The sequence below is a fragment of the Protopterus annectens genome, chromosome 7.part0 (genome assembly GCF_019279795.1).
Source record: "Protopterus annectens isolate FY-2018-M chromosome 7.part0, PAN1.0, whole genome shotgun sequence".
Classification (NCBI taxonomy): domain Eukaryota; kingdom Metazoa; phylum Chordata; order Ceratodontiformes; family Protopteridae; genus Protopterus; species Protopterus annectens.
This window is the reverse complement of record NC_056739.1, coordinates 1,731,407,605-1,731,420,086: the sequence shown is the minus strand read 5'-3', so window position 1 is coordinate 1,731,420,086 and position 12,482 is coordinate 1,731,407,605. Positions and strand designations below refer to the sequence as shown.

The following is a 12,482-nucleotide window of genomic DNA, read 5'->3' as shown; positions in this document are numbered from 1 at the left end:
CCAGCATGACCATCCCACTAAAGGAATGACAGATGGAACAGTCTTCCTGCAAGTGGAGAGGGCCAAGACAGTAGATGCAGGATGAATGGTTGTCAGTAATGGACATCTTCTGTCCACAATGACACCTTTTAAATCCACTTTGTCTTTTCTGACATTTTACTAGAAAAAAAGACAGCACTATATTGAAAAATTTCTAACTACAATATAAGAGATATATGTATATATATATATATATAGATATATATATATATATATATATATATATATATAAATGTAAAAAACACACCACAGCACACTAAGATATATATATATTTTTTTGAAAGAAAAAATAAAATAGAAAAAGTTAACTTTCTTTTAAATACTGTAAATTCTATTACAGACAAAAAACGGCCTAAGGCCTTTACTAAGAATTTTAAGGTAACAAACTACCTAAACTAGTCACACAACTACTATATATATAAAAAATTATCCATAATTAACAAGAAAAAAATAGTAAAAATTGTACTGGCCCGAGCCTCTCGATGCGATCTGCTGCTAGCGGCAAACTAGATCTGAGGGTTAGCACTGGAGGATCATGGGATATTACAGTGCCTCGAGATTTCTCAAAGATGCGAGCTAGTGATGCGGCCAACTCGGATCCGGGGATCGGCTCCGAACCCGTGTGAAAGAACAAACGGCGAGATTGAACAATTTCACATTAACTAGTTATGCTATTCAGAACTTTAGTTAATGCAAAATAGTAGTTTATGCCAAAACACTGTAATTTTCCAAAAAAATGCAGTCACCTTGCTTTATTTATGCTTAATATGCCCTTTCTGCCTTTTACTACATTTGTTTTGTCCATTTAATCTCTTTGCTTGTGCTCGTTTTACTCTAAACATGCTCATTTTGCAGTTCTGAGATGACTCTGAACTTCCTATGTCCTTTTCTGATAAGCTTTCTATCAGATAACTTAATTTCACACATTTTGTTTAAATAATGAACTTTTTATGCTTTTTCTTTGCTTAATAAACATTCTGTGCTATTTGCTTGCTTAGTAATATGTTCTGTGCCCTTGTAATGTTCAGTTTAATAATTTTTAATAAAGCTATCGTTTGTGCAAGTTTTCATTACCTTTAGTTTGTTTCTGGTCCTTTTTTGCTCTTGTTTCTCTTATTTTACCTTCAGTGTTAATTCTGCACCTCGTATCTCTGAGAAGGAGTCTCTGGAATCCCGTTTCTGGCACCATGTCGTTCGCCCGGTCAGGATATAACAGATGAATATTCGTGGGTTCTGTTCGAGCAGCTTTATTATGTACAAACACAACAGGAATGAGGCAATAACTTTATCTTAGATATTCTTACAAACAAATTGACTCCCTCTTTCATACATGCTCACTCTCTGGCTGTACTCTCAAAATGGCAATGAAGCTAGCATGTGCTTGCTATTTATATGCAAGTGCTGTCCTTGGAAATGCTTCTTAAAGGTACAACACACATATATATTCTACAACACTCAACTTAGTGGGAGACTTGACCATAATTACAGTGGTCTGCACAGGTGCAGACTTTTGTTTTAGTATCAAAAGAAAAGAATCCTTCCTCATCATTTGTGGGAAAGAAGAGGATCCCTGCTCCTCTGCCTTATGCTTTTTGGACACCTTGTCTCTCTATCTTTCTTTCTTCTCACTTGTCTGCCATGTCAATGGAAATGAGACCTTTAATAATCGATTTACCTACCTATAGTTAACAGATTATAAACATAACTCTTTAAAACATGGCAATCAACATTTAGGTGCTCCAGCCCTAAGCAAATAAAACACATATTGTGTGTATCCTGAGGTGGGAGCTTATGCCCACATCTCAAATTTTTTTCTTATCCACAGTAAGGCCAAAACTATAAAACAATGGAACAACCTATTAAAAATCAAACAATCTTGTAAAATGAACAGTATATAAAACAAAGTAGGAGAAAATCAAACACACTTCTAACAATAACAGTATATAAAACATTTTTTAATAATTGTGATGACAGGAAGCACTGCCAGCCATGCTAGGAGAAGTGGGGTAGTGGATGTGCAACATATGCCAGCACAATTGTAAATAATTATATGTCATTTGTACAGCAAACTGATTTGTACAAATGCCTGTGCTGAAAATGTATTTGTGAGGTTTTCTTCTATTAAAATGTATCAACAGTGTCTCCTGCTGGAAGGAAAAGAAATGTACATGTAATATTGTAACTGAATTAAATGTATACATTGTAACATATACTGGAAGGGAAGAGGTAATGTACCTGACTTTAAAATATATCTGAAATTAAATTACTTTATGGGTTAAGTAATAAAGATGTTATCCCATAGTTTTGAATGGAGCCAGAGATGCAATGTCTGTGCTAGAGAATAGGTTGCAGCTCCTGTAGGAGGAGTGGAATGGTTTTATGGTTTCCAACAGCTGCACCACATCTGAGCAATGCTCTTGTGTGTGTATTATTGACATGTAGGTGCTAAAATACTGGCAGCTGCTAGTGTTGGTGATAGCATGGGAAAGAGAGTTAGATGACCAGATGTATGTGATGTAATTCTGTACAGAAACAATGTTTTTGTATCAGACAAGACTTAAGTCTCGGGAGTATTCTGTATTCTGTCTTGGATCTGCCAACAAGGACCACTCACCCATCTTGCCTTGCTCTATTCAGTAAGTAGGATCAGTAATTCTTTTAATAAATTGGGAATAGATAGTGAGATTAGCTAAATACTGTTTTTCTATAACTGCGTGAAACTTTTCATCTGTGTTATTTTTAATATTTCCTGTGACTGAAACACTATTTTTTAATGTAAATAGAATATTTCCACGTCCTTTTATTACTTATTTTTAAATATATTTCAACTTTTCATTGTGGCTGGTGCTTTTTAGAAAATATTTAAGTTTTGAGAGTATTTGCATATATTTATTTGGTGATAACTCTGACCACTCCTGAAAGCCTGGCTGTTTGGTCAACATTACCATTTGTATTAATATTAATTTCACTCAGTATAATTGGGTACCCTTTCAACAGCCTTATAGCAACTGACTGGTGGCAGTGAATCTACCGAATAGTCTGGGCAAAGTTGGTAGAGCGGGTAATCTATGCCAGCCTTTCCCAGGTATGTGTGTGTGTGTGTGTGTGTGTGTGTGTGTGTGTGTGTGTGTGTGTGTGCGCGAGAGCTACTTGGAGCAGGGACATAAAGCACTAGGTTTCACAGAGAGGGTGCAGGAGTACTTGGCTTGGACACTCGGCTGAGGACCTAACCCTACAGCTGTACCAGCAGGGAGTCTTATTAGGGACCTAGAGGGAGACAGACAGACAGACACCCAGACCCTGAGCTGAGTGTGTGCCCTGTGTGTTCTTAAGGGAAATTGTGCTTGATGCAGAGAGGTCTGCATCTGTAAATACTGAGTGTATCCATTTATATTCCAAGTGAGCATCCCTCTCCAGTGACAATGGTGAGGACTGAGGCTCCTTGATTACTGGCCGAGAGTGGGGACCTCACATATTGGTGGCAGTGGTGGGATTCAGGCTCCTTGATTACTGGCCTAGCGTGGGGACATCACAATAATAAAGACTTTAGGCAGCTGTGTGAATGCCAAAGTTGTTGAGGCACTAAATACAGACGGAGAGACCAACTCTCCATTAACTAATACATTAACTATCAGTATAACAGGCAAGAAAATAAAGAAAAAAGATGCACTATTACAGGTAAAGTTGTGAAAAAAGAGAAAACTTAACTACTGGCTATGTGATCGAGATCCAATAGGGATAGAAGCAAACTAGATCAGGAGAAGGCTCACAGGAGATTGTGAGGAAGTGTGTAGACCTTAAAACACAGGAGTACTAGCTAATGGCTGGGTCGAATCCAAGAAGCAGCTAGGTACTCAACTGTCAGAGTGGATGGACTAAAGAAACAGGACCCCCTTCATCAACTCCTCAGTTTAAATGTCAATCCTAGTTATGTCCCTAAGGCATGGAGAATGGCAGTTCTGCCCTTGCATAAAGGTGTTCCTCTAATGACACACAAAATTACAGCCCTATTAGTCTCACTAGTATTATCTGCAAAGCTATAGAATGCATTACAATGAAATAATAAACAATGATATAGACTAGCTTATATCCCTGATACACATCAGTTCAGCTTTGTAAAAGGCAGATCCTGATTGTACAACCTGGCTGAGTTCTTTGAAATAGGGGAATAGACAGTGAATTACTCATACACAAGGTTTTTTATTGGCTGTCACATTAAACAAGGATAAGGGGAATAGAGTCTAAACTGCTTATCTGGACCTTAGCAAGGTCTTTGACACTATCCTCCATGCTGAGATTATTTGATAAACTCTCTCAACTCAACATTAAGCAACAGGAAGTTCAATGGATTTGGGACTGGTTGTGTGAGAAAACCTATACTGTTAGGGTCAGGGGTATTTTCTCTACAAAGAAAAAGGTCACCAGTGGTGTCACATAGGGTTCTATCTATAAAAGCTGATATTAAGGGACTGTGGCTAACTAAGTCTGATTATGATTGCTAACTAGGAGATGTTATCAAATCCCATTCTCATAGTCAAACTATTCAGCAAGGGCTGGATCAAACAAATGTTTGGTGTATTAATCAAGGGCTTAGCATCAACACCAAGAAGTGTAGCATAATTTCCATGGAAACTCAAGGATCACTACTGCTTGCCATATAGATAACATTTCACTCAAATTTGACACAGCCATCAGGGACTTGGGTACATATGTTAATAGACTCTCCTTTGACCAACATGTCTCTATGCTGGTTAAAAATCTTTCTGTCTTGCACAGCTACTCCTTTGCTGCATCTCATCAAGGTCCAAAGATTTGTTCTTTATTAGGTCCATCATTGAAAATAAAGCACCCATCAGCATGAATCTCCCTAAACATCTAAACCAGCTAGACAGACCCCAGCACTTCCTCATCAAATAGATCTCAGGTCTCAGTTCCTTTAGCTATTCTGACAGATTAAAGTTCCTGTCCCTGTACTCTGTGTTTTAGAGACTCCGGAGGGGTGACATCTGCTTAAGCTTCTGGGATATGAATGACCCAGCACTCTCTGAACTCTTTCACCTAAATGGAACCAGTAGTAAAGCAAACACCTGTTCTACAGAACTAAACATATGCTAGCACATTACCACAACCAAATGGCATGACAGAAACCTCAACCAATGTATACCCCATTTCTGGAACAGATTGCCATTACCTGTCAAGCAGAGTACTTTATAATGACCTTTCAAACCAGTCTGAATGACTGGATGGGTGACTGCAAATTTTCATCAGTGATATTTGGAGAAAGTCTATTAAATGGAGGACATATGTCCTCACACTATTGGGTGATGTGGCTGAGCTTCTTGATGGTCTCCTTTGGCTGTAAACTTTGTAAAAAAAATATGAAACTATGACAATGAGGAGAGACCATTCTCTCTGCCTGAACAGTCAAACTCTGGTTGCCTGGAAAATAGTCAGGGTTTTATCCCTCCACATCATTGGTGAAGGCTAGAAACACTTTTTCTACTATGTCATTTATATACATGTGCCTGATGACCATCAAGTCTCCCATCAACTGGACAAAGTCCATTCACTCCCTGTACACTGGGACACTCCCCTCACCACAATGCTGGGTTGAGATCTCTCCAGAGGAGATCTTTCAGGAAGCCATGTTGGAGGTTTTTTTTTCCCTTTGCCAACATTCCAGTAATTGAGGACATGTGTAATGGTCTAACCCCAACCTTGGGCAGGGGTAGTTGGCCCATGGCACTGCAGACACCTACAAAACCTTCAACATGTGAGTGTACCCTCCTACAGACACATCCTGAAGGATATCAGCCATCAGCAGCTTAGTGAACCTAACACTTACCTCCCAGGACATGTATTTGCATCCCAGTCCCCCTCTGAGGGAACCTATGCAGTACATTTCTGGCTCCATCCCCCAACAGCCCCCACCCCCACATGGGCATAGCCATCTTCCTCTGCCAGCTCCATCAGCTCCCTAAGTCAATCTAGCCCAAGTTGCCTGTGTTACAGTTGGGAGTCTATTCCCCTACAGTACCGTAACTGGCTAATTTCAATCAAAATCATATGGGTTACCTCAGAGGGGGTATGGATGAAAATGGAACTGGACACAGGAGTAGCACATTTTATTAACTACTGTTGCTGATTATAAGGAAATGTTTTCAGGCATATCACTGAAAAACATAACATACTTTTAAAAGTAAATACTGGTGAGAAAGGTATGAGGAAGTAGGAGCAAAGTAATAATGATGCATAATATCAAAACAAAGGTGCTACACTTAGAAGTATGCAACTAAGACATATAATCAGTGTTTACCAGGGAATGGATTTCAGAAACTAATCCGATCTGGTACTTTATGAAAACACTGAATATGCCACCATAGCACAAAGGCAGTAAAGCTATTTTCTCCCAAGGGTATGGGGACTAAAATGAAATGATAGAACTACATTTCACAATGAAGTCATCTCTTGAGCATACCTAGATACTATGTGGCACACCTAAATAGGTCTCATTCTCAGAAAAAAAGAGCACCACCAACATTCAGAAGTAAAGTGGAACTAGAGTTAAATAAGTTGAAATGCTTTAAGTTGGAATAGCACCTGTACTAAGGACATCTTTACTTCTCTGTACCAGGAGAGGGATGAAAAAAATGCAGACCATGAGAGGGATGACTGACCAGTACCAAATCTAAAGACAAGCAGATGACCATTCATGTTCTTCAAGGTCCAAAGACATTAGTGCTAAACCAGTACAGCTGGAGAAGGAGGACTCTATTTCTTTATATTGAAGGTGAATTCATCTCTTGAGCATACCCACACCACTAATCCAAAAGAAAAAAGTGCCAGAGACACTATCTGGAGTACCTAAGAAGAGTGCTCTCTCAGAAAAAAAGGAGCATTGAATGGTGGAACTACTTCACAGGCTATAAAATTAATGAATGCAATACTTAGCTCAACAATAAGAAATAGTTCTATGCTAAAATGCTATTGAATTATGCAACACTACTGACAACTTACAGTACCTTTGCATTGGGAAGATAATTACTTACAACAGCAAAGCACTGCTGCACAGATACTAATGCTATAACCAAACGGTGAACAGCCTCTCCTGCAATACACTACACTGAGAAAAAGAGTAGTAAATCCAGACACTATTGCATGTCAGGAATGCATGTGCTTATGACAGCGCTTCTAATGATCAAACTGCAGTAAAGACACTGTTCAACCTCTCTCCTGGCTTAGTTTGTATTATTTATGAGGCTGTACAGTGCAACAGTATAGGTTTGCCATAACACAGTGAAGCCTGTGGTAAAACAAATATAACTAGATTGTTTCTCCTTTGATTGCTACATCTAAATCCTCCCTTCCTTTTTCAGCTCTTCTTGGCACTGCAAACCACAGGAAACCCATGGCACCATGTAGCAATCTTAGATTAGCAAGGATGTTCTGACGAGATGCCAATGCAGCAATGTCTCTATCCTCAAATGACTGGTAGTGGGCACCAATGCACAGCAAACCAAAAAAATGCAACATTTTTAACTCCATATAGACAATTAACATTTATTTTATTTAAGTATTAATGGCTTGATTTTACCTCACATTAAAGGAATTAAACAAAATGAATTCAGAAAACCCCACCCCAATCTACAAAGCAATCTACTCTAACACAAGATTGTCCTGGAAGGAAGAGGATGCAATTATTTTTCAGTCTATGTCAGAAAAAGTAAGATATTGTCATACCAAGCAACTTACCAAAAACCTGTGAAATCAAAGACTACAAGCCTTTGGACCAAGGTACTCTTCCACAAGGAGAATACAACTATCTGGGAATTAAACTATTAAAATGCATTACATGCTTCAATATCTAAAACATATACCATTCACTGTTCTTTGATATCACCAAATACACTTTAATTTGTATCCTTCATATTACTCTGAATATTTCCCTTTATAAAGTCAAAATATCTCCTGCATGTTCTTTTATATAAGGTTTGGCTGAATGCAAATGCAAATTTTTAATGGTGTAAAAAAACTGTACTTTATTTGCAGTGGCCCTCTTCTCCAACAGGAGTCAAAACTGGTTGCAGGTACACTTGTCCTTCAGACTTACTTTATTTGCAGTGGACCTCTTCTCCAACAGGAGTCGAAACTGGTTGCAGGTACGCTTGTTGTCCTTCAGACCCTGCCCCAGACCACGATTATCATCTTGCATTAACCTCCTGTCAAGGATCACCTCCAACTGACCTGAAGGGAAAACAAAACAAGAATACGGAGTTAAAAAAAACTTTTTTTTTTACACTTCTTGTTAACCTGTCATGATACCTAAATTAAATTACCTGATACAAGCAACTGCATTGGACAGTGGAGCTTTCGTAAATTAAGGGGCATTTCAGAGGAATTTAGACAACAACAGAGTCCTCTGTGTCTAAATGCTACTCATATGTATCAGACCTTAAAATTTGGATCCGTGGTACAATAAAAAGAAGTTATGTCTTACCATAACGTTCCATCTGTGTTGTTAATCTTCGTTCATTCATTACTGATGGGCTATCGGTTCTGTCCTCGGAACTGAGCTGGCCTCATACCAAGCTCGCGTCAGCCAAAAACTCTCGAGCCAAGATCCTATCCGCAATGCTCTGCTCCCTGTTACCTCAGATGGAGTTTGCAAGTTGATAGACAAACGTAGAGGCTACCTCTGGTCATAACAACCCTATAATAATGGAAAAAAAGGAGTATATGAGATCCACCAGGAACCTCCAGAGGGGACGGAGGGTGGGGAGTAATGAATGAACAAAGATCAACAACACAAATGGAATGTTATGGTAAGATATAACTTCTTTATCTGATGTTGTTAATCTTTTTTCATTCCTTAATGATGGGACACAGTCCCGAGCTACCTGTATTCCTGGGTGGCCCTCATGGAAGGACATTTCTGAGCACTATGGAACCAAAAGAAGCTCTACCTCTGGAGGCCAAATCCAATTTGTAATGAAGTCTAAAAGTATGGGGTATGGCCAAGTTGCAACTGAACAAATATCATTGAGGGAAGCCCTAGCATGGAAAGCTGCTGAAGTTGCCATAGACCTTGTAGAATGGGCTTTCACTCTGTGAGGCAAGTTGGTGATGTTCTTGTTGTAGACAAAGGTAATGCAGTTTCTCAACCATGGCGCCAATGTAACTTCTGAGACTGGATGACTTAGCCTTGGTTCAGAAAAGGCCAGAAATAGTTGGTCTGATTTCTGGGTAGATTTTCTTCTGTCCAGATAAAATCGTATTTGCCTGTGAGCTTCCAGGGAATGCAGGCAATACTCTCCCTTGTTAGAATGATTACAAAAAAATACCGGGAGGTCAATAGACTGGTGGGTAGACTGCTCTGGCACCACTTTCGATAAAAAGGAAGAATTAGTTCTCAGTGATACTCTACCCTTATGGAAAATAAGGTAGGGATGTTTGATGCTTAAGGCTTGAAGTTCTGACAAATGTCTGGCCGATGTGATTGCAACCAGAAACAAAATTTTCCAAGAGAGGTACTTTAAATCACATGAAAACGCAGGTTCAAAGGGGGGTGCTGTTATGGCTTGTAGAACCAAGGACAAATCCCAAGGTTGTACTGGTCCTCTAAAGGGAGGTTTTAGGTGAAAAACACCCTTCAAGAAAGTCTTACAGAGTCTATGTGACATGAGTGAAGAATCCTGAAAGCCAATGTAGAAATTAGAAATGGCAGCTAAATGAACACGAATAGTAGAGGCTGACACCCCAGATTGAAAACGATGCGATAAGTAATCTAAAACCACCAAAACTGGGGCTGACAAGGGGTACAATTGTTTATTTGCTGCCCATAATGAGAACTTTTTCCATTTGCTGAGATAGATTAGCCTGGTGGATGATTTATGAGATGCGATAAGAATACTGCGCACCGGGGAAGACAGGTTATCCTGCCTGGTACTCAGAAGAAGTGGAGAAACCAAGCTGTCAGCTCTGTAGGCTTGTTAAACTGGGGTGAGTCAGACCCTGCAGATGGGAGATCAACATTGGGGATGGATTGGGGATCCATGGTCAATCTAGCAGGTGAGGCCAGAGGAAGGAAAACCAAACTTATCGAGGCCAATATGGAGCAATGAGGATCACTTTGCTCTTCAACTGCTGTGCTTTCTTAAGAAACTGACAGATGAGGGAAAGAGGAGGATAAGCATAAAGCAGACCAGAGGGCCAAGCATGGACTAGAGCATCTCTCAGTGACTATTAAATGAAGAAGGTAGACCACCACCACGAACAATGTTGAAGCTTTATTTCATATAAAATCCAAAAGAGTAAGCGCTTTCGCGTGCTGCCAATGCACGCTTCTTCAGACAAATTCAAAGCATTGTGGTAAACCATACCTTTATATATCCAACGGCAACAGTGTTTAATCAATTAATCAATTAATTAATTATACCATTAGATTCTTAAATCATCAAATTATTTAAAGCTATATAGTGTAGACTACATTCTGTGATGTTTAATCAGTGAAAAAAAATAAAAAACAAACATATAGACAATAACTTTTATATTCATTTCGTTATATAAAATAGTGTTTCTCACTAACATCTCTCAATACTGATGCTGTATGTGAAATCGATGTATGAATTCATCTTCTTGAAAAAAGATAAAGATAAAAAGAATAAAATGAAGTAGAATGCTATTCTTTGTATATATAATTTCTCCTTATATTAATTATATAGTCTGCCCAACTGTATTCAGGATATTTACCGTATCAGCAATAAAAACTAAGTATATGGCAGACGAGGGATGTCTCGGAACGACCTGGTATATTGTATACTATATAAGGAATTAAAACTACTATAAAACTAATTTTAAAATATATATGTATCTATTAAGATGTGTATGCATTACATATAATATATATTCAATGTCATTATTGTTGTTTATTTAATAAATACTAAATAATCAGTTAAAAACTAACTATGATATAAATGTGAATATAAATATCAAATAAATATAATGTATGTATATATGCAATAAATAGTATATAACAACTATAAATATTGTAAAAAATCTATAAATATTGTAAAAAAATGCTCGGAATAATGAATGAATATAAGGAACTAATAACTATGGCAGTCGGAATAGAACATATACTATATAGGAAATGTATTAAAAAATATATGGAAAATATATATTGAAATACTGCATCATATTATACTAAATACTCATTCCCTATATATTGGATATAAAGTGGCATAGTGAAAACTAAATATAAATATACACAAATCATGGAATCAAAAAATGAATAAAATTCATTTACCACTTATTGTGAAAATTCATTTCTAAAAACATAAACCTTATTTCTCATAGCGAGACCTGCAGAATAATAGATAGAAAAGACAAATGAATATGTAGGACACTTCAACAAATATTCATAATTTTGTATAAAATGTATCTAGTTTAAATGTCTAAATAATAAGGCATATATGGACATCTCAAAAGATGCCATATAGAGTATATGATGTTAATTAAAAACACATTATGATATTCATTTATACATATGTCTGCTCACATTTATAGTACACAGAGCTCTTGATTATACAGTGGGATGTGCATGGACTGGACAAATCAATGATATTTCCTTTTCTTCAGATGTGATCTAATGCTAATGTAACTATTAAGGCCAGGATGCTTTTGTGCTCTAATCCTGAATATCCAATCTAGCTCTAGGTTCTCTAGGTCATTGAAATTATCACCTCTTCTTATGTTAGGCATTCTTTTTTGTAATACCCTGAAAACAAAGGTATGATTCGGACATTCAGAGATATGTTTGGATAGAGCATTTTTATGATCCTTCTTTTTTATAGCATATAAATGCTCTTGTATCCTGTCCCTAAGTCTTCTTGTTGTCATGCCCACATAAAAAGCCGGGCATAACTCACAGGTTGCTAAGTAGATTACATTGGTGTCATCGCAACTAGCTGGACAACTAATATCAATATCTAGTAGTAATTCAGGATGTAGAAACTTCTTGTTAGTGGATATCCATTTACATGAAGTGCATCCTCCACAAGGGTCAGTGCCCATAGTGGCTATATTATTACTTGCACTATTAAACTTTTCATTACATAGAATTCTTTTTAAATTCTGCATATTTTTATATGTAAAGGATGCTCTACTTCCTATTAGTCTCTTTATTTCCTCATCGGTAATTAATATTGACCAGTTTTTGCTGATAATATCGGTAATGTATTTATTATCACTAGTGTAACTGATGATGCATCTTATTTGCTTATGCTCTTGATGTTCTAGATGCCTATTACCATCCTTGTGTTGAAATATGACCCTTGGTTTATAGCAATCATCATTCATGAATTTTTCTTTTATACATGCTATATCATATTGATTGTAGCCTCTATCCAAAAGTAGGGATTCTAATTTGTGAAATTCAATATTGC

The 12,482-nt window shown here is 37.5% G+C and overlaps 1 protein-coding gene across 5 annotated transcripts in view; it reads right to left on the bottom strand.

The window, feature by feature from the left end:
* Positions 1–12,482, bottom strand: part of MAN2A2 (mannosidase alpha class 2A member 2) — a 2,415,216-nt gene that overhangs the window by 259,732 nt on the left and 2,143,002 nt on the right. For all 5 annotated transcript variants that reach the window (XM_044078268.1, XM_044078266.1, XM_044078269.1 and 2 more), the window contains one exon: positions 8,150–8,283. In XM_044078268.1, coding sequence (XP_043934203.1) covers positions 8,150–8,283 — 134 coding nt within the window. The remainder of the gene's footprint in view (positions 1–8,149; positions 8,284–12,482) is intronic.